The 27,415-nt window shown below is 43.9% G+C and overlaps 1 protein-coding gene across 3 annotated transcripts in view; it reads left to right on the top strand.

Annotated features, from left to right (window-relative positions):
* GPAT3 (glycerol-3-phosphate acyltransferase 3) overlaps positions 1–16,071 on the top strand; it is a 42,839-nt gene extending 26,768 nt beyond the window's left edge. For all 3 annotated transcript variants that reach the window (XM_080924971.1, XM_080924969.1, XM_080924970.1), the window contains 10 exons: positions 52–322; positions 1,098–1,172; positions 1,686–1,775; positions 2,972–3,065; positions 7,244–7,359; positions 9,003–9,058; positions 9,632–9,717; positions 10,360–10,488; positions 10,731–10,810; positions 14,719–16,071. In XM_080924971.1, coding sequence (XP_080781097.1) covers positions 52–322; positions 1,098–1,172; positions 1,686–1,775; positions 2,972–3,065; positions 7,244–7,359; positions 9,003–9,058; positions 9,632–9,717; positions 10,360–10,488; positions 10,731–10,810; positions 14,719–14,830 — 1,109 coding nt within the window. In that variant the 3' untranslated portion in view covers positions 14,831–16,071. The remainder of the gene's footprint in view (positions 1–51; positions 323–1,097; positions 1,173–1,685; positions 1,776–2,971; positions 3,066–7,243; positions 7,360–9,002; positions 9,059–9,631; positions 9,718–10,359; positions 10,489–10,730; positions 10,811–14,718) is intronic.
* The last annotated feature ends 11,344 nt before the right edge of the window (positions 16,072–27,415 follow it).

Here is a 27,415-nt window from a genome sequence, read left to right as displayed (position 1 = left end):
TTGCTTTTTGCTCCTATGACATTTTCTCATGTCCCGATGCTTTCTTTTAAGGTATTATCCAAAGAGATGAGTCACCCATGGAAAAAGGGCTCTCTGGTCTTCGAGGAAGGGACTTCGAGCTCTCTGATGTGTTTTATTTCTCCAAGAAGGGATTGGAAGCCATTGTGGAGGATGAAGTGACCCAGAGGTTCTCTTCCGAGGAGCTAGTATCATGGAACCTCCTCACAAGAACCAACGTCAACTTCCATTACATCAGTCCGAAGCTCACCATGGTGTGGGTGCTGGGCGTTCTAGTGCGTTACTGCTTCCTGCTACCTCTGAGGTAAGTCACCTGTCTGCTTCGATGGGGCATTCAGTTTAGATTTCCTTTTCATCCTGCATTTAATGGCTTCTCAAGAGCATTATGGAATGGATCCCACCTCCTGCCACTTAAGAAACACCGTCACATCATGCTGTAAAGTGTTAGCTGTCTACATCTTTAACATTGCACAATGAAGATGTACATTCACAACTCTCTCTCTCTCTCCCTCCCCCCCCCGTGAGAGAGAGAAATGAGGCGGGGATGGGGGGCTTAGGCTGCCTTTTGGGAATTATTGCAGCCATGATAAACAGTGAAGTTCAGGACTCCATATATACTATTGCTAGAACCTTAACCCAGTGCTGCCAAAGCCTGAAGATGCACAGGATTGTCCACTGACATTCGGGAAGGAAATATAGAAGCTTTCATTTGTTTTGTTTATTTGATTTTTTTTTTCTTGAGACAGTCTCTCACGTAGCCCAGGATGGCCTTGGCACTTGCTCTACAGCCGAGAATGATCTCAAACGCCCTCCTGCCTTTTTGCCTCCCGAGTGCTGAGATTACCAGCATGTGTCCCCATGTAAGAATTATTAGAACCTGCCATCTTTTCATCTTCCTATCAAAATGTGTCAGAGAACAATCCACGGGATCCTGTAGATCGTTGTAGATTAACCAACCCCTTTCCTGGCTGCACAGGGCACCATAATGCTCTGCAGTTTCCATGCCAACGAGTGACCTTTTTAGGCTCTAGTACTACTATGTGGCGAATGTTTGTGGTAACATTTCTTTTCTCTTTCAGGGTGACCCTGGCTTTCATTGGAATCAGCTTGCTGATTATAGGAACCACGCTGGTTGGCCAGCTTCCAGACAGCAGGTGACCTGTCTCCTACCATCTTCTTCTGTCTTCTTTCCCTAGCTGTATCCATAAAGCTAGTGTTTGTAGGCTTCTCATTAATTTTATGGTCTAAAGCAACTTATGAGAATTCTTACTTCATCTTCGTAGCCTTTATTTGAATTTTTGTCATACTTTGGTTCAAATTGGAAGTATTTTTTCAAAGGAGAAATGAAGGGATAAAAGAAAGTGGAGTGAGGGACCCAGGGGGAGTGAGAGAGCTCAGTCACTGACAGCCTGTAAGACTGAGACCAAGAAAAATTCATTTGCCTTTGGTGTGGACTTTCTTATAGTCCAGTAGGGCAGAAGCTAGTTTCTACTAGAATTCTGTCTAATTCCCTTGGTGTACTTTGGGCCTTTCATAGCAAATGCATCTACTGAGCTGGCAAGCATCAAACCGCTTCAGTGTAGCAGAACGCAGGACTGTCCTGAAGGGCACACCGAAGCTCTCCCTGTGTTTCTTAGAGAGAATAACACTTTTTCTTTCTCCTTCAGCCTCAAGAACTGGCTGAGTGAACTGGTGCACCTGACCTGCTGCAGGATCTGTGTTCGGTCCCTGTCTGGAACCGTCCATTACCACAACAAGTGGGTGTCTGGTCCATGGCTGCCCTGCTTCAGACAGATCCCACAGGGGGCGACAAGGGCTGGGAGGAGGTGGGGAAGCAGCACACGGATCTGAGAGCTTATTCTGTGCTCACCGTGCCTTTTCAGGAGTCTCAGACATAACAAAGCCTAGTGCTTTCAGACGGAATAGAAATGTTAACGCCGAGTAGTGTTTGTAGACAGCGAGGTTGAATGGGGTGTGCTTCCTCGTGGGCGATTCCTGGGCTGTGGGCACTGCTATCTTATTGGAGAGATGAGCAGAGGAAACTCTGGTTGCTAAGGGTGGTTCTGTCTTTTTAGAAGATGCTGCTGTCAGCAGTCCTGGGGTTTGCTTCAGCAGAGGCTGAAGACTTGTCCACACTTAGTCTCCCTGTTTCTAAAGTTCTCTACCTGGTTCTTAAGATAACATACTCAATTCTGTTCTTTTTGCCCCAAGTGGAATATACAAGTAGCTTAGGCAAAGTCATCTGCTAAATTAAATTGATTATGATTGCTTTGCATTATTTTTATCTTAATTCATTGTCATTATTATTATTCTTTTGGAGGTAATACGTAGCCCTGGCTGTCTTGGAGCTCATTAAGTAGCACAGGCTAGCTTCCAGCTTGTGGTGATCCTCTTCCCTTGGCCTCCTAAGTGCTGAGATTGCAGACTCCAGCCACCCTGCCCGGCAACACCATAATTGTAAAAGTTCTCGAGCAGGCTCTTTTCAGCCTGACCGAGTCTTTCTGTCTCCTTTATAGGAGAGGAACATTTTGTCATTTGGTTTGTCCAGGTATTTATCAACAAAGAGCTCCTTACATTTTTTAAAAAATTGGTTGTGTATGGTGTCCGACACTGTAATCCTGGCACCTGGGAGGCCCAGGCAAGAGTCAGGTGTTCAAGGCCAGTCTCAGCTACATGGCCTGTTTGAGGCCATCCTGGGCTCCAAGAGATCCTGTCTCAACAACATAATATCACTGAGCCATCGACATAAATCAAAAGTAATTCATAAGTAAAACGTGAGTTATAGAAAGAAAGTCATAGTCCCTCACCCAGCCATGTACCTTGGGGATAATGTTAAGATATTTTTAGGTACATAGAGCCTATGCATCTTAAATAAGGCAAGTCTGTGAGTGCTGTTTCTGTAAACGAGTGAGTGTTTCCCGAGGCATGGTGCTTACCATTGTTTTCACTGCAGGCAGTACAGACCTCAGAAGGGAGGCATCTGTGTCGCCAATCACACCTCTCCCATCGACGTGTTAATCTTGGCAACGGACGGATGCTATGCCATGGTAAGAGCAGCTCACTGGTTCCACATATGCACGATGGCTTGATTGCAAACTAGAAAGTTTGTCTCTTACTAGAAGAAACTCGGCTGAGACATAGCTGTGCAGCCTGGGCAGTGTATTTTCACAAGGAGCAAACAACACAAAGAAAATCACTGCGATATCTGAGGTGGAGGAACACCTTACTGAAACGCAGGTCTCATTTGGCAGAACGTTGTAAAGTTGATTTCATTGTGCTCTGAACAACCCAGCCAGTCTTTAATTATGCTGTAAAAATTAAAGTCATCCCCTCCAGAGATTCCTGCCACCAATTAGTTTTCTCTTCAGAAAGATAAGTGCAGTTAAGAAAGAACCAGTTTCTTTAGCGAGGATCTGGAAGGATGCCAGAGGGTGTGCCACAGAGCAGTTCTCAGATTGGTCTGTAGCCTCCAAAGAAGAGAAAGGAACGGGCAGAAAATTTAACAACAGCCACAGAGCCCACGGCAAAACCACATTCCCCAGGTGCCCTTCTCTGGGCACGAAGAGAAACCACTTTCCGTTGCTTCCCCTCTATCTTGTTTTCTGTTGCTTTAACAGTTTGCTTTGACATTTCCTCTGCTGGGCAAAGGAAGCTCAGATGCCAACTCAAGCTTGCTCTCTGCTCACTGGTTAAATGAGTCCTGGGGTGGTGCATGGAACAGGACGGCCAGATGCGGGTTCTCCTCCTGGTCTCGCAGGTGTGGGGTTCTCTTCTGGGAGAGCCTTTGCAGGCTTTTGGGTGTGCGCAGTGAGTGAATGGGACCCCTGGCTTTTATTATTCACGTGTTGTGTCTTAGTTAGGGTTTTCCTGCTGTGACAAGCAAGACACCATGACCAAGACAACTCTCATAAGGACGGTATCTAATTGAGGCTGGCTCACAGGTTCAGAGGTTCAGTCCATTATTATCAAGGTGGGAGCAGGGCAGCATCCAGGCAGGCATGGTGCAGGAGCTGAGAGTACTACATCTTCATCTGAATGAAGGCTGCTAGAATACTGGCTTCCAGGCAGTTAGAACAAGAGTCTTAAAGCCCAAGCCCGCAGCACCACACTTCTTCCAACAAGGACACACTTCCTAATAGCGCCACTCCCTGGGTCAAGCATGTTCAAACCACCACAATTTGTGTGGCCAAGGCCTTTTTAAATATTCCCACTTACTGCTACATATTTGATATGTCTAACATTGTAGGTTCAATGGCTTCAGATGTGGCCCAGCAGCAGAAGATGTGTCTGGCACACGCGGAACCCAGGGAATCACTAGTACTGTCAGAAAAGAAAACCAAAACAAGACCATCTTAAGAAAATGTGCAAGCTGGGCATGGTGGCATAGTCCTATAATTCTGGCACCCAGGAGAGAGAGGCAGGAGGATAGCTGTAAGTTTGAAGCCATCCCGGACTACATAGCAAGTTCCAGGCCAGTCAGGCTACACAGTAAAACCCTGACACACATACTCATTTCCCCATCAAAGTAAATAATCAGGTGAAATAAAGTCTTCAGAACACACAACTTTCAGGCACACACACTTCAATCCATCACTGACTTGTGTAATCAAGTTGTTTTGAACCCAAGTGATTTTTTTTGTCATCTTCAGGAAAAGAGATGGGAATTGGTTTTTTGTTCTATTATAGGTTAGGAATCAATTGACGGTTATATACTTTGAAAAAGTAAAGACTGTAAAACAACATACATATGTGTCATAAAAACACAATTATGTATATAATTTTATTATTTAGGAATCCCTGGCAATAGCCACCTAAGGCAGCCCTTAGAGCCCCAGGGCAAGCCAGGACACATTGTATCAACCTTTGATACATATGGACATGCATTTCCCACCCACTGCATTTGATTTTCTCTATGACACAGTTAAGTCAGGCCTGAGATTTCATTGCAGAAGGGAGGTGGACACCTAGGCAGCAGATCTGTCTTGTGCTGGGAACTACAGATGAGGTAATTTGTGAGGACCAGAATTTATTGGCTCCCTGCAGGCTGAAGAGTCTAATGTCAAGAGCTCTAGTGAAGATCTGACTGTCATGTCTTCACACATCAGAGGGACTGGAATTACAAGAGGAGGATCTGCTCCCAAGAGCCTTTGTAAAGATATTAACATTTTGTGTGTGAATGTCTTGACTGTATGCATGTCTGTGTGGCATGTGCTTGCAATTCCCTAGGAGGCCAGAAGAAGGCTATAGTGAGAATTCTGGAATTTGTGTTTCTTTAAAACACACACACACACACACACACACACACACACACACAGACAGACAGACAGAGAGAGAGAGAGAGAGAGAGAGAGAGAGAGAGAGAGAGAGAGAGATATTTTAAGAATAATGTTTTTTGTTTTAATCCCAGATTCAGGGACCAGCTTTGCATCAGCTGACTATGATTTGCCTCATGCTCTAGCAGAGCGTGGTTTTGCCAGCTGCAGACAGTTTTTGTGATTGTGTGATGTTTGGGATTCTGGGAATTTTCAGTGTGTCTGTAAATGCAAGGGCCCTGGGAGGCGAGGTGGGTGGTAGATTGTTTGCAACTTCTTAGTAATCTTGTTCAAATCTCTCACCTTTGTCTTTCTTTCTCTCCTGCCTAGAGATAGAGGGTGAAATGGGGTGGAGTGGGGAAGGGTAAAGGGTGGGAAAAAGTAGCAACAGCTAGCAACAGAAGGCACTGGATTTTCTGTAACTAGATAGCAGTTACCTATCCTTTTGGTGCTCTTAACTGCTGAGTCTTCAGCAAGAGCCCTTTACACTGGCTTCAATTTGCTCATTTGAGCAAAGCTGTTGTCACCCAGATCCTTCACATTAGGTCCTTTCTCCAACACTGCTGTACTGGGGACCGAATTTCCAGTGCATGAGTTCTGGGGGACATGTTCAAACCATAGCAACTGATTTGTTAAGATTTGTGTTACTGAGACCACACCCTAGTTCTTCTGTTCTCTGGCCAACAAAGAATTGATTATAATACACTTGAAACTGATGACCTCAGACTGTTGTTGGTTTCTTCCTTTGCAGGTTCCCAAGGTCGTACGCTTTCAAGAAGAATTATTTCTTCTTGGAAGGCTAAAAAGCACAAATGTATTACTTTTCATTTAGCCCAAAAGACCACACGCTCACCTGTTCTTTTGTCTTTGTTGTTTAACACTCTGTTCCGGAAGTCAAAACTCCTTGTTTGTCCTAGGGGTTGGATTTGTCCTCTGGTCAGCTGCACACTATTCTGTTGTAGATGTGCATGTGTATACATGCGTGTGCAGACATACACATGCATGTGCACATGCATACACATACATACGCACAAACACACACACACACACACACACACACTACTACTACTATCATCAACACTATTGTTTATCCATTTGTTTTAACCCATCTAGACACTTAGGCAGTTTTCAATATTTTTCAATAATAAACAATATTAGAGATCATAATTTTTTTGAGAATGTATTTTCCTTTTATTGATGTTGTATTTTCAGGGAGAATTCTTAGAAGAAAAAAAATGATTAAAATGAAGGATAACTAAATATGTAATCTTTCCTTTTTTAAGATTTATTTTTATTATATATACCTGAGTACACTGTCGCTGTCTTCAGACACACCAGAAGAGGGCATCCTGTTACAGATGGTTGTGAGCCACCATGTGGTTGCTGAGCATTGAACTCAGGACCTTTGGAAGAGCAGTCAGTGAGTCTTAACTTAACTTAACCACTGAGTCATCTCTCCAGCTCTGAATATATAATCTTGAGAGCTGTTAAATGTCTTCCTTACTTCAAGCAAGGAGTGAGAATGCCTATCCTAAAGCCTTGGATCAGGGTGCACTGTCACCGCTAAATTCTTGTCCTTTGGGTGCATTTAAAATCATAGTTCAGTGTAGCTCTGACTCATTTCTACAATCTTGATGGAGTTGAGAGATCTCTGCTCTTCAGAGTTCCAGGACAACCCGCGGAGCAAAATCAGTTGAACTTCTAGTGTGCTGCTTAAGAGTACATTTTGACTCTTGTTTGGTTTTTGTTATCCTTTGATTAACTTTAGGACTTATCCATCAGTAGAAGGCAGCCAGCTCTTGCTGTAAGAGGAAAACGGGAATGTATTGCCCCCTTTTCTTCCCTTGGAAAGACCCCTAGCTTTCTTTGGTTGCCAGGCCTTTATGTTTTTCTGTTTCTCCTGATCCATCTAGGTTGGGCAGGTTCATGGTGGATTGATGGGGATCATTCAGAGAGCCATGGTTAAGGCTTGTCCACATGTCTGGTTTGAGCGCTCAGAAATAAAGGACCGGCATCTGGTGACTAAGAGGTAAACGAAGAGGTTCCTTGGCCTTTGTTGGAATAACAGAAACGTTGTTTGACTTGGGTCTTTTTGCCAAAAGGATGGGGGAGGTGGTGGTTATTAAAATGGAAATGAAATCATGCAAAGCTTTAAAGCTCTGTCTGCAGCTGGATTTGACTATAGTTATTAAAGGAGTGATATGTGAATCCTGTGGCCTGTGGGAGAGATGGCTACATGGATGGAATCTCTGGGGCTCTGCAGAGATGAACCCAGACTGGCAAGCTCAGCTGTTCTGTGTTGCTATGAGTAAAGTAGGGTACAATCACCCAACTTTAAAGTTTGAAATCACCACCTTGAGGGTTAAATACTGATCATTTACTTGCTGAATAAATATTTTGTCTTTTTGTTGCTGGATGGCCACTGTCACTGGAATCTACTTACCAGAGTGGAAATCACTGATAGAACTTCCTGTTGTCATCACAAGACATATGGGGACATCAGCTTACCAGGGGGAAAGGGTTTAAGTTGGCTCATAGCTTTAGTGTAGTCCCTGTGTGGTCCCTTGGCTCTTGTGCTCACAGCTACACAATAAACTAAAGGTTTGTGGCAGAGAAGACCCATTTATTTTATTGGGACAGGGGAACAGAGAGTGGAGAGACCAGGGCTGGCACACAGCCTTTCTTTTAGGGCTCTGTTACCCTCAGCAGTGCCATAGTTGGTAGCTGGCCTGTGAACACATGGCTATAGAGACCATATTCAAACTACAGGAGATCTTTATGGAAAGGAAGGGATGGAGTCTCTGTTCGGGGCTCTGCAGAGATGGACCCACCAAGGACAAAGCTGAGGAAAAGCTTTTCCTGATGGGGTTTTGCTCACTGCTTTAGACATGCAGGGATGGCCCCTGTCCCCTCATGAAAACCCTTTCTCTTTCTGTGTAGCCCTTGACTTGTGGTATCCTCCTGTCTCATCCTCCTGGGAACTGGGATTACCATACCTGGATTATGGTGTGAAGTTCACCCTGACTCATTTCAGGACATTTTTAAAAAAAGATTTATTTATTCATTTCATGTATGTGGGTACACTCTTGATGTCTTCAGACACACCAGAAGAGGGCATCAGATCCCATTACAGATGGTTGTGAACCACCATGTGGTTGATGGGAGTTGAATCAGGACCTCTGGAAGAGCAGTCAGTGCTGAGCCATTTCTCCAGCTCTAGGACTTTCTTACTTAATAGCTATAATACAGACAAATTAGTATGCTCAGAATTCTCCCTCTCTTTTCTTTTCATACAAGGAACTATCAGCACATGTCTGTCCAGAGAGTAGATAGAAGGTTTGGGTTTGGTACTAATTACAACAGTACCTGTTGTCTCTGTATTTGGAAAGCTGGAACTGGAAGTCAGGAATTGGAGCTCATTCTTGGTTACATGTTAAGTTCAAGGCCAGCGGGAGCTAATGAGACCGTGATACAAACAAAGTAGGGTGAAGTCACCACTTGACTTAGTGTTAGAGAAAACGAGAGCTTGATGGTTTCCATTCTCCAGTTGCTTTTTATCTCTTTATCTTTTATCTCTAATTTCTCTTCTTATGGCTTTTTTATTCTACTAAGAACTCTTACTTCTCTGTTCTTCAAGGTAGAATCATTTATCTTTATTTCTTTTTCTTACAGATTAAAAGAACACATTGCTGATAAGAAAAAGTTACCCATTCTAATCTTCCCTGAAGGTAAGAACAGAGACTGCTACCAAGTTATAGCAGGCAGCAACAAGTCCTCTGAGGAACATTCTAGAACTGTCTCCCCTATCTTATAGGAGGGGATGTCTTTTCATTTCCCGCTTTTTGATGAGTGACAGAACCTATTTGATTTTTAAATTAATTTTTCATAAATGTATTAAACAGCACCAGCTATGACTTTTTAGGTGTTATCTGTGAAATGTATTGAAATTACTAACTGCTGTGATGGAGTTGTTGCTGAGCTTTAATGGCAACATGAGAGTTTGCAGTCAAAATTGCTCACTTTTCTTTAAGTGAGGGTTGACTTGCAAAGTGACAGTAAAGTATGTATAACTTTGCTGATGTTTCAAATTATAGATAAGCAATTCCTGGGTTAGTAGGTGGGGAAACTTGCCCTAATTTAAGTTCTGGGGCCCACAAGGTAGACGAAGATGATGGCTCTTTTACATTGTCCTGTGACCTCCAAATATATGCACACACATAGAAAATGTAGCAATCTTTAAAGCAATTACCTTTTAAAATTTGTTTTTAAAAAAGTGACTCACTTCCTTACCACTCTGCCAGGTACCTGCATCAACAATACTTCAGTCATGATGTTTAAAAAGGGAAGCTTTGAAATCGGAGGAACCATTTATCCAGTGGCAATAAAGGTGAAACTAAAAGTTTTATTTTTAAGGGGGTGAAGCATTTGAGTGTTAACTTTATTGTTACAAATATTGCAAGAAGGAAGACACTTGTGTATCTAGCTTCTTTGGCTCTTTGTACAGTATGTTTTGAGCTCAATCTCTCTAGATAATTGACAGTTGATAGACAGATGCTAGATATGCATAGATAAGTGACGGATGATGTAGGGACGCATGGATGGTGGGTAGAGGCTTGGATACAGAGATGGTAGACAGATGCATAGATATAGAAAGTTAGCGGATTGGTAGTTGGACAGACAGCACAGCTCTGTAGGGGAGGTTATATTAGTACTAAGGAAACAGCGTGAGCTAATCTGGTTGATCTCCGCTTTCATTGACTTTCTAGTTAAGTGTGAAGTCACAGAATTTTGGGGACATGTACACAGTTTTCCATGTAGCCCTCAGAGCTCTATTCAGCAAAGCTGTTGACACTAATAGAAGACATTGGTAGGACTGGCTTAGTTCTTGTGAAAAATTCTATCAAGTGAAGTAAATTCTCTTTGGGTCTGAGAAGCCCATCTGTCTCACCTCCTCCTGAAAAACACTGATTTGGAAGAGAGACCAACATGGAATTCATGCCTGGAATTCTCACCTTTTCTTTTTTCTCAGTATAACCCCCAGTTTGGCGATGCCTTCTGGAACAGTAGTAAATACAACTTGGTGAGCTACTTGCTTCGAATAATGACAAGCTGGGCCATTGTCTGCGACGTGTGGTACATGCCTCCCATGACCAGAGAGGTATTGCTTGGATCATGTTCAGTCTTTGATTAATTCAATCAAGTGAAAGCAAGAAAGCCTTTGCCTAAAACCTTGGTTATCTCCGTCCCTCCCATCATGCCTTTCTTCTTTCCTAGCGAATGGACTGCTTCTTAGGATTGTATTTAATATTGTGAAGTGAATAAGAAATGATAAATGAACAAGATACTTGAAGGTGTTTAAAAGCTTCATACCCAAGATGTATAACTTTCTCATTTAACCAGGAAGGAGAGGATGCGGTTCAGTTTGCGAACAGGGTTAAATCCGCTATTGCTGTACAAGGAGGACTGACCGAACTTCCATGGTAAGAGACCTCTCAGAAGCACTGGTGTTCTATGGTTAAAAAAAAAAAATTCATATTTAATGTAATCATACTGGTTAGCTACAGGCAGTAAAAAGAATGTACCAAAGACTAAAATAAGGTAGAAGCTTTGCTCTCGCACTTAAGTATGGGGGTCCAGGCTGGCATAAGCTTAGTCTTTATTCCTATACCAAATTCAGTATGTGCTCCTGCTTTATGGCCCAAGATGGCAGTTCCATCTCCACCCAATGTGCATAAATGGCTCTCTTCGGGGGAGGGGTTGGAAAAAAGACATACCCATCTCTCCAGGCACATACATTGGACGCTGTACAAGCCATTCAAACATATATCTGCTCCTGCAAGCCATGGGATGGTGGTGAGCCATAAAGGAAACTGGGTACTGTAGGGTAACATTTGCTTTGGATGGCTGTGTTAGGTAAAATGAAGAAGAGAGGAGAGGGGGGCTTGTTCTTGGAGCTGGGGCTGGCTGTGTTTCTCTCTTAACTGTATTAGAAACAAAGTAAGATTGATGGGTAAACTATATCCACATTTAAAAATTTTAGTCTGAGGAAGATTAATGTAGGTGTCTTGTATTACTCAGCGTGGGCCATCGTAGCGTGAACACCAAAGACCAGCATCCTCACAAACTCGGTTTTGAAGGGTTAGGATGCTGAGTGGCCAGTGCTCAGAGAGTGTTTTCCCTGTGTGTCAGAACCTGCTTTCTTCGGTGGCTCACCTGACCTTTCCTTTGTTCAATCGAGGAGAGAGCAAGCTCCCCAGTGTGTCTTGTTGTAAGGGTGCTAACCTCACCACAAGGGTGTGACCCCTTTGACCTCTTCAACCCTAAAGTCCTCATTGTCGAATATTGTCCCACTGGGAGTTTGGCTTCACCTTATTCATTAGTGAGGATAGATATGTTGGGAGCAAAACAGTGAGCAGTGAGGTTCACTGTACAACATCTGGTTGGAGGTCAGTTGTTATATGATATCATCGAGATGTTACCAAATACTCTGTTCAATGGAATCTCTGTGAGCTTTTTGGATATTTGTTTCAAAAACATTTTCTATGTTGAGCTCAGTTGAGGTAATTGCAATGATGTCCTTAGATTTGGGTTCCACGTCATTAGTAACCAAGAACATCCTCTACTTGGGGCTCAGGATTATTTGGGGACTACATCTTCAGAGATGAGCTGGATGAATTATGGATGCTTTCATCTGACAGCAGGGCATACTGCTGACATTCATTTTTCCCATTCACCTGTCTTGAAGCCAGTTAATCGATACCACCCCAGCCTTTTCCTGGCAAACAATGTGCTTTTTTCCCCTGTCAAGTCACTAACTTTTAGAGCAAAAAGGCCATTTTTAGAAGTTGTTATGCTAATTAGCTAAACTTTGGAAATTGATGGGAGACGAAAGTAGCTGGAAGTTTGTAGGTTAGATGCTGGGTGATTCTCCGAGAGTATGAATTCTTGACTGGCAGTAGCCGATTTGCTGTAAGCTGTAGGCTAAGAGGAACATTTTACATTCTGCAATCTATTCTGCAAGTGTTAAACTGCAACACTGACATGCCAACACTCCTTGTTAAACTGTAATACTGAAGCATCACACAACACTCCAGGCTTTCCTGAAGCTAAAGGTGTCTCAGCGACTCTTCAGGTCCATGCGTGGGCGAAGCTGCCCTCCTCTTTCTTCTTAAAACCTTTTTCCAATGCTTCCTCTTATCTGACATGTGATGCGGTTGCTCTGAAGCTAGCAGGAAAAGCGTGTGGCTGCCTCTGTGGGTTCAGATGGAGGGACAGCACACAGAGAGAGACAGTGGAGGGAGTCAGCTTCAGGCTAGACTCATCATCAGATTCACTTAGCATCTCTGTCAACGATGATGTCACCTCTCATCCTAGTATTGAGAGGCAGGGGTAGGAGAAATCCTATGAGGTCCAAGCCTACCTAGGGTGCATAGTGAATTTTAGACTAGCCTGGGCTACAGAGTAAGAACTTGTCTCACAAAAATGAAACAAACGTTTTGAATTTTTCTATCTCTTTTTCCTGGATCATATGCTGTTTCATAAAGATTACTTTGAACTACCTGGCCTGGTTTTCCCTTTCTGGGTGTATTTACTTTTTAGCTGCTGCACATGAGTGACTTCATCTAGACTGGTTTCTTTGCAGGTCAATGAGAACTACTGTGACATTTTGGGAGAAATTGATTATTATTATTACTTTTTTTTTTTTTTTTTGAGACAGTGTTTCTCCATGTAGCCCTGACTGTCCTGGAACTCATTCTGTAGATCAGGCTGGCCTCAAATTCAGATCTGCTTGCTTCTGCATCCCGGGAGCTGAGACTAAAGGTGTGCCACCACACTTGGCTCTTGATATATGATCGTATTAAGCTATTATTAGTTAGCTACACCTTTGGAAAATAGCTAAGATTCGCTTTTACTGAAGTGGGGCATTTGATAGAATATTGAAGCCTTAGAGGTGAGAGGCTAGCTGGGCTGTTTCCCTTGGTGGCTAGGGAAGAAGAAACATCCAAAAGTGATTCTGGGAGCCTTAGGACAGGTGCTGTTAACAACAGCAGTTTGGTTTGGGCCTTTATTTCTCAATGTTCAAAATTCATGTAAATGCTAAGAATAGTTAGAGGCAGCGCGTTTGGACAAAGAAAAGGCTGCACAATTCTGAGGACCCAGCCACAGCTGATAATTTTGCAGAAACTTCCCATAACGTATCCCTGTGAGCATCGGTGGCCTGTGTCCATTTTCAAGTTGCAGGCTGTGCTTTCTGCTTGACTATGATCCTGAACATCGAACTGGCTCCAGGCGGTGTCAATGTGAAGGTCGAGTTCTGTCCCGTGGCATTCATGCGGCACTGTCAGAACTTGCCTAACTGGGCTAAAGTTCAACATTCACAGTAGAAGGAAAGCAAGTTCTCACACCCACCCTCCAGGAGTTAAGATCTAGCACAGTGGTTCTCAACCTTCCCTGTGCTATGACCCTTTAATACAGTTCCTCATGTGATCACCCACAACTATACGATTATTATATCACTGCTATTTCACAACTGTACTTTTGCTACTGTTATGAGTCATAATACATCTGGAGGCAGAGGGTTGGCAGAGGGGTCGCGACCCATGGGTTGAGAACCAATGATGTAGTCCATTCTAACAGGGGAGAGGAGCAAACCCGGGTAGCCCAGCCTCCTCCCAGCTCTTCTGGTTTGCCTCCTGTGTCCAAAGAATGAAAGGCGTGCAGGGAGGGGGGCAGGGAGGCCCGCCGCCACTCTGGTGACCCAGACAGCCCCACAGTTCACAGCCCTGGAGAGAGCTCAAAGACTCAGGGCTCCACCACACTTGCTTCTGGTCACAAGCAGCTAGGATTTTGTTGTTCATTTTATCTTAAATCTCTTTTGGAGTGTAAAAGTATAAATATGTTTTGAATAAAATTTCACGGGGTTTTTCAACAAGCCAGACAGGAGTCAATGAAAACCAATGTTTGGTTTTCCCGGGGGGCAGGGGTGGGGGTGGGTTGGGAGTCTGTGGAAACACATTGGCTTTAGTAATCTTGTTTCTGTTTAGACATTGAACACAGCAGCTCTGAGTTCTGAAAACAGAAACAAAATCCGAATGGAAGCTAGGGAGATAGCTGAAAGCTAGAGCACTTGCTTAGCATGCCCAAGGATCTGGGTTTGATTCCCAGAGCCTGAAAAATTCTGCCTCTTCAGGTGAGAAATGGCATGCAGGTGTATTGTTCTGAGAGTACGTGTGTTTTGCTCAAAGGGACATATGCTTGGTCATATGTAGAGCAGAGACCAGAATCTGCTGTCTGCTTCTATTAAGTGTCTTGGTACCATGTGGCCTTCTTTCTTCACAGGCAAAGAGTATCTTTGTGTACCTTTCTATGTGTACCTTTCTGTTCACAGGGATGGAGGGCTGAAGAGAGCAAAGGTGAAGGACACTTTTAAGGAAGAACAACAGAAGAATTACAGCAAAATGATCGTGGGCAACGGATCTCCCAACTCGGCACTGGATTGAAGCTTGTGGATAAACATGGCTTCCCAGAACTGGCCCTCAGAAGTGGATATTTATAATATTGGTTTGTTGTGTTTTTTTCCTTGTTTGTTTATTGTTAATTATTTTCTACTTGATGATTGTTTCTGTCTTCGTGCCTGAGGCTGAATCTAAGGTGTCCTTTTTGACATTTTCGTTATTGTGTTGGGTCAATGAATTGTAAGGTCGATTCTTGAGTGGAAACTAACTTTTATAAAATGACGGTGTTGTTGGTGATTGAATGAAGTCTTCATATGCAGGAAAAGTGCTTCTACAGAATGTCTGGAACTTGTTAATAAGATAATTCCCAATAACAACTCCAAACTCTGTAATTTGATTCCCCTTTCTTTAATCTTTATTATTATTTTAAAGACAGGGTCTTATTTATATAGCCCAGGCTAGCCTCAAACTCACTTATGTAGCCAATACTGGCCAAGAGCTGACTATTCTGGCTCCACTTCCCAAGTGCTAGGATTACAGGCATGTGCTACCACGCCTAGGTGTTGACTTCAATACCATGGTAAGTGGTGAGGTCATCATACCATAATCACACTATGGTCACATTCGGCTATCAGGTAGAAAGGAAAATGGGGATTATTAGTAGGGAAAGGTCACCTGATCTGAAAGGAATAATAGAATGGAGATTATTTTTCCTCAGGTGCTGGAGGACCAGTTGCTGATTGGTCAGATTCTTTTAAGAACTGTGAGGAGCAGGGCTGATTGGTCAGATTCATTTAAGGACCATGAGGATGGTGCTGATTGGTCAGATTCATTTAAGAACTGTGAGGAGCGGTGTTTGTTCCCTAACACATTTCATCCAGCCGTGGTGGAAAAATCACCACAGTTAGCTTTTCTTGTTTGTATGCTAAAGATTTCTTTTGTCTTATGATTGTCACTGTTGTTTGTTTTGTTTGTTTTTGTAACTCTTGCATCATGCAAGAATGAGCTAAGTGGAGCTTGCCTCTTGTCCGCCCTACCCCCCACCTCACTGTAAGCCGTTTAGCCCCTAGCTCTCCATCTTTGTCAGCAGAAAACTAAATGGTATAACTACCTTTTGGAAACTGAGCCTTAACATTTTAAAGGGGAAACAAGCATTCTCCGAGTCCAATAGCATGAGCTATGTTTGATAGTGATATATTACTGCTGTGAGCTCTTGAGGCTGTTAGCTCGAGAGTAACCCTGTGTAGAAAGTGAACTGTTGTATGACTATGAATAAATTTTATATTTTTAAACGAGTGTTGCATTATTCTTTTTCTGCTTCTCCCTCTTCTTCCTCTAACCAACAAATGCTTTTGTTCCATGGACAGTGTTTTATATTGACTGGACACCAGCTCAAGTCATCAGAGAGGGGAGAGCCTCACGTGAGAAAATGCCTCCATTAAGGTTGGACTGTAGGCAAGCCTGTGGGACATTTTCTTAATTGGTAATTGATTAGGGAGGGCCCAGTCCATCATGGGTGGTGCCACCTCCTAGGCTGGTAGTCCTGGCTTCTATTCCTCGAGATGGGTCAGATCCCCAAGGATTCCACGAACATGTTTTCCCTTATGACCAGCGCCTTCTGTCCTTTCCCTTTTCCCTCTGCCCCAGAAGTCCCCTCAGTTTTGCCTTTTCCTAAAACTGGATCAGGGCGAGTCTGACAGAGATCCACGTCCAACTGTGCTAAAGTGACTCTTTGTTTGTTTAGTTTGTTCTATTTTTTATTTTTTTCCTCAGAAAGAGGAGTTCCTGTTTGTTTTTACTTTTGAGTATTCAGTCAGGCTTGAATTACAATGCATCCCGTGCTTTGGTTCTCAGAAAAGTTTCTGTGTTTGGACCCAGATAAAATGTGTGTTTTGTAGAGCATATGAACAATAATGCCGGCATTTGTGCCAGTCAGTGGGATGCCACCTCTGTCAGAACCTCTGTAGGCTTTGATCTGCATTCGCTTCTGAGTTCTTGCAGGATGGCATCCTTGCTGAGAGCTGCTCAGATTTGGGCTACGCCCCTCAGGCCTCACCTATTATGCAGGTAATATTTTGAGGCAGAGCCTGTCTAAGTCCTCGATGGCCTGGAATTCACTGTACAAACCAGGGTGGCTCTGAATTTAGATCAGCTCGCTTCTGCCTCCTGAATGTTGGAGCTAAAGGTGGGCACTATCATGTCTGGTCCTATTTTGATGAATATATATATATATATATATATATATATATATATATATATTTTTTTTTTTTTTTGAGACAGGGTCTCATGTAGTCCAGGATGACCTCAAACTTGCTATGTAGCCAAGGCTGGCCTTGAACTTATCATACTTCTATGTCCCAGTCTCCTAGTGCTGGGATTCCAGGCTTGCACCATACCTATTTATTTTTATTGTTATTAATTACCACTATTATGATGACTGCTAATATATACATACATATATAATATGCAATATGCAGTGCTGGGGATCCAGTCCAGGGTAGCATGAATGTATATGTATATGTAAATGTATATATAATATGCAGTGCTGGGGATCCAGTCCAGGGTAGCATGCATATTATGCATTCATGACTCTCCCAGCTGAGCCACATCCCCAGCTGTAATATTGTTATATATCCGCTTGATAAGCGTTGTGTTCTGTGATGTAATCCAAGCACACAGACTGGAAGATCCAAGATTTAAGGTCAGGGGCCGAAGAGATGGCTCAACAGTGCATATCAGGAAGTTCATGTGGGATCTGCCCCGAGGGACCGGATGGCCCTGGCACTCAGGTGCACACACCCACATGTACCTATGCAGACATAATTGAAAATAATAAAAAACAAGTCCAGGGTCATCTTTGGCTACGAAGTTTGAATCCTGGACCACAGGAGACCCTTTAGAAGAAGAACTACTACAGCTGTGCTGTACTGATTTCAAAGCTTCACAGTGTTGGCACATGCTTGCAACCCCAGCCCTCGGAGACCAAGTTTGCTGTGACTTGAGGCTGGCAGCTACCCTCATGCAGAGAGAGGTTGGGGAAGGGGCAGAGCCAATTCCAGTTTTCCTGTATCTTCAGTAATTGATGAGGTATCAGGGGCTCCCTAGAAAATTTCCATCAGATAGGACCTTGCACCTAAGCATCCTGTAGAGTTGATGTCTGAGTCTTGAGGTTACCCCTTCTTTTCATTCCAACATTTTGTCCTAGCTGTGTTCACTCACAGCGGGTTTGAGGAATGCTCAGAGATCCTGAGACACCATGGCACACCCTGGGCTTGTATGAGAAGTCCTGTGTGGAGCAGTGACTGTCAGGAAGCAGTGCGACTGACAGTCTGTTCAGAGAGCCATCTTCTGGAAGGTTCCTGTGAGGTCAGATTGTTCCAGGCTTAGTCAGACACTCCGGGTGACTGTCGTTTCTTTAGTGTGGGTGTGGGTGTTGGGAAGCACTTAGGGTATTCTGTAGACGTCTGCAAATTGAAGAAGTTGGTTTCATGTGAGCACAGCTGTTTTCAGTGGCTGAATGAAGTATCTAAGAAATGATTGGTCCAGGTACCGATCTACAAGTACAGCAGGATATCATTAGGAATCATTTTATTGCCTTCCTCTCATGGCCACTCCTCTTTGGTTCTGTCCAGGTGTCTGGATGCCCAGCTTTTGAGTCCAGGCCGCTCAGTGTCAGGTGTGGGCTCCTTCTCCTGCTGCTTGCCTCAGTTTGGATCAGTCACTGGCTGGCCACTCCCACAAGCTCCGAGCTGCCATCACCCCAGCACATCTTGCAGGCCGGACAGATTGTCAGTTGAAGGTGTATGTGGCTGGGTTGATGACCTAGTCCCACGGCTGGAGGCCTTGCCTGGTCACAGAAGATGGCTGGTTGAGGCTCTGATTCCTCCATTAGTAGGAGTCTGACCTTAAGGCCAGCCTCATAGGTTCTTGCATTAAGTTTTCACATCTGCCCCAAGTAAGTACCTTCCAGTTCTAGTCATGTCTCCCAGAACCATCTCCCATATGACCCCTCCTGTTCCCATCCCCTACCCATGCAAATTCTATTTTCTCTTCCCAGGGGGATCCAAGTATCCCCCTTGAGTGTGTTTAGAATTTTCATATTAGCTATTTTTGGATTTTTTATTTTCTGTTCCTAGCCTGTGAGGTAGAGATTAGCAAAATGCAGTCCTCAGGATAAGGCTTACCTGAAACAGACATTTCTGGTTTCTTTGGAAGAAGTTGTATCATTGTGATGTTTTTCTGGAAACCGTTTTATGAGAAGATATTTTGCTGAAGCGGACACATGAGAGGGTGTTTTGCTGAGAAGACACATATTTTTCTGGAAGCTTGTACAGATGGTTGTGAGCCACCAAGTGGTTGCTGGGAATTGAACCTAGGACCTCTGGAAGAGTGGTCAGTGTTTTTAACTACTGAGCCATCTCTTCTGCCCCTTTGCTTCATATTTTTTGAAATGAATTCACGTTATGCTCTAAGCCTATCATTAACTTTAATTGCTGAGTAGTTGGAAATCCTTAGGGGAATATTATTTTTTTTTTGCTGTCACCAAGCACTGAAGTTTGACACAAACCTCTTACCTTGTTTACATCTGTGAGTGGGGGATGGGTGGTTTCCACCTCCTGCTTAGCCATGCGGTCTTTTGGAGATCCCATCTTGAAGGGGCTTCTGAGTAGGAATTGGTTCCCTTCTGTTCTTAATGAGGCAGTTCAGATTAATTTGCTAGTCCCTTTTTGTCTCTTGTTTCCTGCTTCTGTGTTTGTTTTGAAACAAGATTCTCACAGCATGGCCATGGCTGGTCTGGAACTCCCTACATAGACCAGGCTAGCTCACAGAGATCCCCCTGCCTCTGCCTCCTGAGTGCTGGGTCTTGAGGCTTGTATTAAGATGCTTGGCCCCACTTGCTAGTCTATAAAGGTATTTATGTAATTTCTTTTATCACCTGGGAGGAGGGGTGAGTTCTTTAGAGAAACAAAAGTTCTAGGAAGAGATAGCTGTAATTTTTAAAAAAATGTTCCCTGTCTTTTAATCTGAATTTGGTCATTATTTTAAGAGCAAATGTGCTCCTTTAGAACCAGTGCTGGTTTTATTGTTTGCCATTTTTGCAAATTATTATTGTTATTTTTGAGAAAGAAGGTCTCCTATAGTCTATAATCCAAGATAGCCTCAGAATTGAGTAGCTGAGGTTGACCCAGGGCTTCCTCCCAAGGACTGGGATTACAGTTATGCAACACCACATCTGGCTTTATGCCCTGTTGGGAATCAAACCCAGAGCCTCCTGCATGGGAGACGAGCTCTGTGCCAACTTAGCTACATCTCTACCTGAAGAACTTCTACATGGTAGGTGAGGCATAGTGTCTTAGTTAGGGTTTTACTGCTGTGAACAGACACCATGACCAAAGCAACTCTTACAAGGACAACATTTAAGTGGGGCTGGCTCACAGGTTCAGAGGTTCAGTCCATTATCATCAAGGCAGGAACATGGCAGCATCCAGGCAGACATGATTCAGGAGGAGCTGAGAGCTCTACATCTTCATTTGAAAGATGCTAGCAGAATACTGACTTCCAGACAGCCAAAATGAGGGTCTTAAAGCCCACACCACTTGACATACTTCCTCCAACAAGGCCACACCTCTAAATAGAGCCACTCCCTGGGCCAAGTACATGCAAACCACCGCATGTAGGAAGATGTGAATCAACACAGGGAATTCTGGATGTTTCCACACATAGGACGCAGGGACCTGTGACAGGAAGCTGCTGAGGGAAACTGCCTTATGCTGTCAGTCAGACACTGACCATGAGCAGGGAGCATGCTAGTCTCTGAGGGTACTCCTGTGTCGCAAGGCTCCTGTGGTGCTGGCTGTGTCTGTGTCTGATTATTATGGGATCCATACATCCCGAGCACCTGTCTGTTGCTAACAGTGGGTACAGATAGAGCTCTGTCAGACCTGAATCAGAAGTTTCTATGGTCACTAAAGTAGCTTCAGGAATTGCTCCTTCAGGACATGAGAAAAAAAAAAATGACTCTGGGAATCCATTTCTGTCTAGAACTTTCTGCAGAAATTTGACTAACCAGTGGTGCCAAATGCTTGAGAGAATGTCGCTTTACCTACTGCATAACTTGGTGCCATATTAGACATTTGCAAGGACTTTAGGCAGTGCATACCTGGGTCAGTTTGTTAGTCCTAAGGCTCTGTGCAACCAGGATGGACTGAAAGCTTGACCATTGTTTCGCTTAAAAATGGGTAAGTGTGTCACCGTTCCCTCCCTAGTCCTTCACTGGCATTCGTGACTGTGATAACTTTGAGAACAACAGTCTAGTCACTTAGTGTTGTTTTCCTAACTTGAGTACTTCTAGTGTGCTCGCCCAGCTGGTGTAGGAATTACAACGGAAGGAGGAACAGGTTGGCATATACACTCTTTCTGACGCTGCTTCTCATGTGGTCCAGACTTCCATTCATCCCAGCATGAGGGTGTTTGTGTCTGGCCTTTGGTTAATGTGGTGCACTGGCTATCTGGTGCTGCCATTATGACAAGATGCCAGGAATTGATTTCTCGTAGTTCTGGAGGCTGGAAGTCCAGGGTAAGAGTTTGAACATGGCCTCCCTCTGGTCTCGTCTGTGTCTCCATCTCCTTTCCTTTAATCCTACAAGTCGTATTGGATGAGAATCCTATAGGATTGCATCTTACCCCTCTGGTTCCCTTAACGTCACTGTCTCTAAATATAGTAGTAGCACTTCAAGTACTGGGGGTTTTGGCCCTTAGTCTGGGGTTGTGGGCGCAGAGGGACATATATTAGTCTACAGAAGGTGGGGTCTGCTAAGCTTTCTCTACCTTTAATAGTCATTTGGGGGGAGATATTTGAAACTAAGTATCCATTCTGCAAACTTTCAGTTCATTGATTATTGTTTCATACCATACATTAGTATTCATCATTAGGATTGCTTATTTATTTAATTTTTTAGAATTATTTATTTATTTTATGTATGTGAGTACACTGTCACTGTCTTCAGACACACCAGAAGAGGACATCAGATCTCATTACAGATGGTTGTGAGACACCATGTGGTTGCTGGGATTTATACTCAGGACTTATGGAAGAGCAGTCAGTGCTCTTAACCACTGAGCCATCTCTTCAGCACATCTTTGCTTATTTTGATGTAAAGTTTGTCTCAGATTTAACTCCTGGAACCCCCTAGCTTCTCTGTCCTTCTGAAATAACCTATTATTCCAGGCCCCTTCATTTAGGCATGAGCTGTTTTGAGCTTATTATATCTTTTTTTTTTTTTTTTTTTTTCTGCTACTGATCCATTAACTATTCCCTCACAGACTTGGGTTTTTTATTTTATTTTTTTCACTGAAAAATGGTACTTAGAACCCAAAGTTTGTACTATTTTATGTACTATTTTTGGGAGTGTTACTGTTCTCATAATTCTGTCAGTGGACAGAGCTAGGAAAATGTATGTATGTATGTATATATGTATTATGTATATATGTATGTATGTACACACACATACCTTACATCTGTATTTTTGTCTATGTATATGTATCTATCATCTATTTCTATCTATCTATCTATCTATTACCTATCTTCTACCTACCTATCTATCCATATCTATCTATCTATCTATCTATCTCTACCTCCTAATCACCAGCTCTCTCCCTTTCTTCTCCTTCCTATTTTCTATCTCTCTCTTTTAAAAACACAAGTTCTCTCCTAGAACTATTTTCATTCCAACACCACAGGGTATACTTTAGTTTTTCACCTTTCTGTGTCTCTTCTTTCTGGGAGGATCTGATTTCTACCCTTAATATTTACTCATTGGCGATCCATCTCATTACCTTTGCCATTCAGACCCCCCACATAGGCATCTCTCTCCCTCTACTCTGCTCGTGCTAGACCCTTGTTTATGAGGGTCCAGGTCAGGAGAGGCAGACCATAACTTAGGGGAACCTGCCATGCAGCCCCAAGCTTGAATCCTGCTCTGGACTGGTTCTTCTCAGCAAGGATGTGCTTACATCCCAGTGCAAGGTCCTCAGTTGGGCCTCTTTAGCTTTGGTGCCCTGGGAAGTGCTTCTCTGCGTAGGCTTTGCCGGCTCTGCTGGTCTGTCATAGCCTTCCTGTGTCCGTGTCCGTGTCGTGTGTCCCCCCCCCCCCCCCCCCCCCCCCCCCCCCCCCGGTGGAGGTCCCTCTTGATCTGCTAATTTATGGCTTTAGAATTGTGTTGTTTATGACTTTAGGGCTATTCTGTTCAAATAAGGAGAAGAATAGGAGAAAAGAAAAGCAAAAACTCTTGCTGTTTCTCTTTCTTATTTTAGAGGCTACCTTGTACGTCATTTTCCAACCTTTATTTTCCTTCGTCTATGTTTCTTTAGGTCACACATGGGTGGATGAACATCTTGAAGTTAAGACTGATTACTTTCTGTGGTGCTAGACACCCAGCTCATGCCTTGTGCATGCCAGGCAAGCTTAAGCATGCCTGACTTTTGCTTTCAATCTATTGTCTCTGTCCAGGATCCAGCCAGTTTCGTGGAAAATTGTTACACATTCTAAAGTCATGCTTGCAGGTTTCATTTTGGAAATGTTTTTGTGACACACTGTCCCAACTTGTTTTGGTCATGCTGTCATTGAATATTGCCTTTTATTCTTTTTGTGGTTTTGCCACACTATTGGGTAATATAATTTCCTTCCACAAAAGTTGGCACACAAGCCCTGGCTGGCTGGTTAGGTGATTTCTTTTGGCCCAAGGGCGGAGACACAACTTATGAGCCTCAAGCAGATTCTTTCCCAAGGAGCAATGGGAATACCAGGAGACTTGGTTCTTGTTTCTTCTGTATCTCTGGGGGATAGCCCAGGGATCCTGAGACTGATCTTTGCCTCCACCAGGACAGCACTTTTTCGAAAAGAAGCCAACATGGCTGAAAGGGGAGAGTAAAAGAGACTCCTCCTGATGACATTGTCTGATACTCCTTATTCGTCAGCACTGAAAGCCAGGGAACCCTCAGAGTTGCCAAGTATATTAAAATACACCCACTCACTTAGTCCAGACAGAGGAGGACTCGGATCTGTGGGGTGACTCGCATTGGATAGTCCTAAAACAGAGATATGTGAACATACATACATGCTTGAGTGCTGTACATATGGTACCAGTTACTTTTCTCACTGCATTAAACAGAAATACCCTACAGAGGGAATGGAAGGGATAGAAGGCTTATTTTGGCTCTCAGTTTGAAGATACCATTATCCATTATTGAGAGGGCCTGGTTTCGGGAATGTGAGGCAGCTGGTCACATTGTGTAAGAAGCCCGGAAACAGAGGGTGATCAAGGCCTATGTTTGGTTTATCTCCTTTTTATTTACTTTGTGTCTTAGGGCTACTACTGCTGCAGTGACACTCCATGACAACATGGGAGGAAGGGTGTATCTCACTCACAGTTCTGTAGAACAGTTCACCATCAAAAGCAGCAAGGGTGCAAACCTGGAGGCAGGAGCCGATGCAGAGACCATGGAGGGCGCTGCTTACTGGCTTGCTCAGCCTGCTTTCTTTAGAACTCAGGACCACCTGTCTAGGGATAGAGCCACCCACAATGGGCTGGGCCTTCACCGTCAATTTGTAGTTGAGAGAAAATGCCCTACAGCTGGATCTTATGGAGGCATTTTCTCAACCAAGGTTCTCTCTTGTCAGACAACTAATTTTTGTGCCAAAGTGACATAAGAGCAACCATCATGGTATGGGACCACAGACAGATAAATGAAATGGTGCTTAGAATTAAGGCTGGCCATTCCATCTCAACCAATCGCATCTAGAAACTCCTTCACCAACACACCCAGAGCTCTGTCTCCTGGTGATTCTAGGTCCTGCTGATATTAACTGTCCCACTTTTGTACCAACGTTCCTTGAGTTTTTGTCTCCTGATCATACTTTTCCTTTTCCTTTGCTGTAGAGGTCTTTTCTACAAAAGACACTCCTCCAAAAACCTCCAGAACATGGTACCTGCCCCACACTCTCATCCTTTTGGACAGAGTCTTCTGCATCTTAGGCTGGCCCCTAGCTCAATGAATGCCCGAGAGAGAGACTGAATTTCTGGTGCAGCTGCCTCCTTTCCAACTGCTGGGGTTTTAGAGACAAACTACAGACCTGGTTCAGATAATACTTCCGATGGGCTGGAGACAGGGCTTGAAATGCCCTGTGGCCCTTCACTTGCTCTGTACCTGCTTTGATTCCCTTAGAAAGCCCAAGAGCTCTACAAAACAAACCTTAGAGCAGGGACTGTGTAATTTGTATGATGCCCTTGCTTTATTGTGGGACCCAGTTTTATCTTTGAAAACACAAAACACCCACTACAGATTTTGTTGAACATTTATAAAGAATTTAAATATCTCCCTGGAGTAACTTGTGGGAAATACAAAACTATTAAGCTAGGGTTAATCCCACTGGGTGAGAAAAAGACCACTACCACGATTTTTGAGCCAAATTTGAAGCACATTTTATGAAACACTAGTCAGGACAATGGATGTGGGTCAGGCCCATGCCTGGGATTCCAGGACACGGCTGTGAAATACATTAATCTGGTGTTTTGAAAGGCAAACCCCTCAAGGTTGCATACTTCCCACCTTCACCCCTCCAGGGGCAAGCACTCATTCTGACATATTTCCCGCTAAGTACCACCAGCCTATGTGTGATGAGGCGCATCCTGTTCAGTTGGAGGAAGCAATGTCGTTTACACAGTGACCTGGCTTGTTCTCTAACACGAACAACAGCCCCACCATTCTAGGAAGTTAACTGTCCTTGGGTAAGAACGGTTTACAGGAGAGAGGCATTTCTGTTTTACAGATCTCTGAGGCACAGTAATTAAAACTTGCACTCGATTAAATATTAACTGAGTCAAACCAGACCGGGACAGGCAGTTTTGCCCCGGAGCTTCTGGAAGTTTCCTCCCGGATGCAGAGGACGCCGTGTGGGCATTGTGGGACAGTGAGAACTGCTGTGGTGCACAGTTGCTCTGGCAGCTGTTTGGCTTAGATTCTCTGCTCAGTGCAGGGCAGAGAGCCAATCTGGACACTCGTAGGGATTGGAGCAAGGCTTTCCAGAGTCTCCCTTCCCCACCCCCTCTCTCAGAGAGATGACAGACACCGGTAAACATCCCGAGGCCCTGAATATTTCCCATTGCTGGCTCAACCCCTTACATTCGGCACCAAACACGTCTGTCAGAGCTGCAGAGTGGTTAGCCCTGCCATGGCACACGCCACTTCTCACAACCTAAAAGAGATGACTCGCTTGAACCGAAACTCACAGGGACTTTTTGTCCCAGGAATCGGAGGTTCTGTGGCGATATTTTCTCCTTTCCGGGTGGGGGGGGGGAGTCATAGGGACATGGGCATGTTAGCGGTGCATGTTTCAGGGGGGAATTCAACTTTACAGAACCACCCAGGATCCAAGAGGAATGAGCCATGGCGGCCTTAAACGATGACGTAAGAAACAAGGGTCTGGGGCGACGGGTCAGTGGGTAAAACTGCTTGCTGCTCAGTCATGAGGATGCGAGTTTGATACTAACACCCCCGTAAGAAGCCAGCACCCCCACATTCCAGCCTCTGTGTGCATGTGTCCATTCACAACGCAGACATATTAATACATAAAATGAGTATTCTAAAGTGATGGAAGGGGAGAGTCCATTTTTCCACTGTGCCCTGGGGGTTGGTCTGGATTAAAGAGAAGCATTTTGGCTGTCCCTTTCACCTTTCCCCCTCATTCTCTCTTTTTCTTCTATTTATAGCGCGACTCCTCCAGCACATGCCTGGCTCAGGTTCCTCCTCTCTGTTCGTTCTGGTTTGCTATTTTAAACGCTCTCGGAGGTCGCCCTGAGCTACAGTCACGTGTCTCGGCAGCAAAAGTCACTCAGCTAAGAAAGGCACAATGCTCACTGAAGTGATGCCCAAATTAGAATTTAGAGAGAGAGAGAGAGAGAGAGAGAGAGAGAGAGAGAGAGAGAGAGAGACAGAGAGAGAGACAGAGAGAGAGAGAGAGAATAGATTTTTTTTGAAGTGTCTCTGTGGATTATTCTTAGATGTGTTTTAGAGCAGGAAGAACTTGATTCCCGGAACTGAAGCCGTTGACGTGATCTTGTCAAATAGTTCCTTACATCAGTTTCATGGACTATGAGTAAGATCTTAAGGCAAACTTTCTATTCCCCTAAGAGAGAAATAGTGCCAGGCCAGAAGTTGCAAGGATTGCTATATGCCTACACCTTTACTGTTGTTATCGGCTCTGCAATTTCTTTTAAATGATGATTGTAAAGAAAAAGATTACTAATAACTTTTATTCTTTCAACATCATATAATGATATGATATATTTTGATCACTTTCTCCCCCACTACCTCCCTCTTGCTGCTGCTGGCCTTTCTACACCCTACAAATCTCTTTCCCACATTCCTGTTCTTATAGATTTGCAACCATCCAGTGTACCTGCTGGGTACAAACTGGATACGTTGCCTTCCCCTTCCAGAATCTGTCAGTTGCTCATGGTTCAGAAGTAAGCAGTAAGGTCCCATCAGCCCCTGTCCCATCTGTAGCTGACTGTTGGTCAGGACAGTCTTAGGTAGGCCCAGTGACGGTGACCAAGGTGGTGTGGGTTTATG

The sequence above is a fragment of the Micromys minutus genome (genome assembly GCF_963924665.1).
Source record: "Micromys minutus genome assembly, chromosome: 11".
NCBI lineage: Eukaryota > Metazoa > Chordata > Mammalia > Rodentia > Muridae > Micromys > Micromys minutus.
This window is presented reverse-complemented; position numbering and strand designations above follow the sequence as displayed.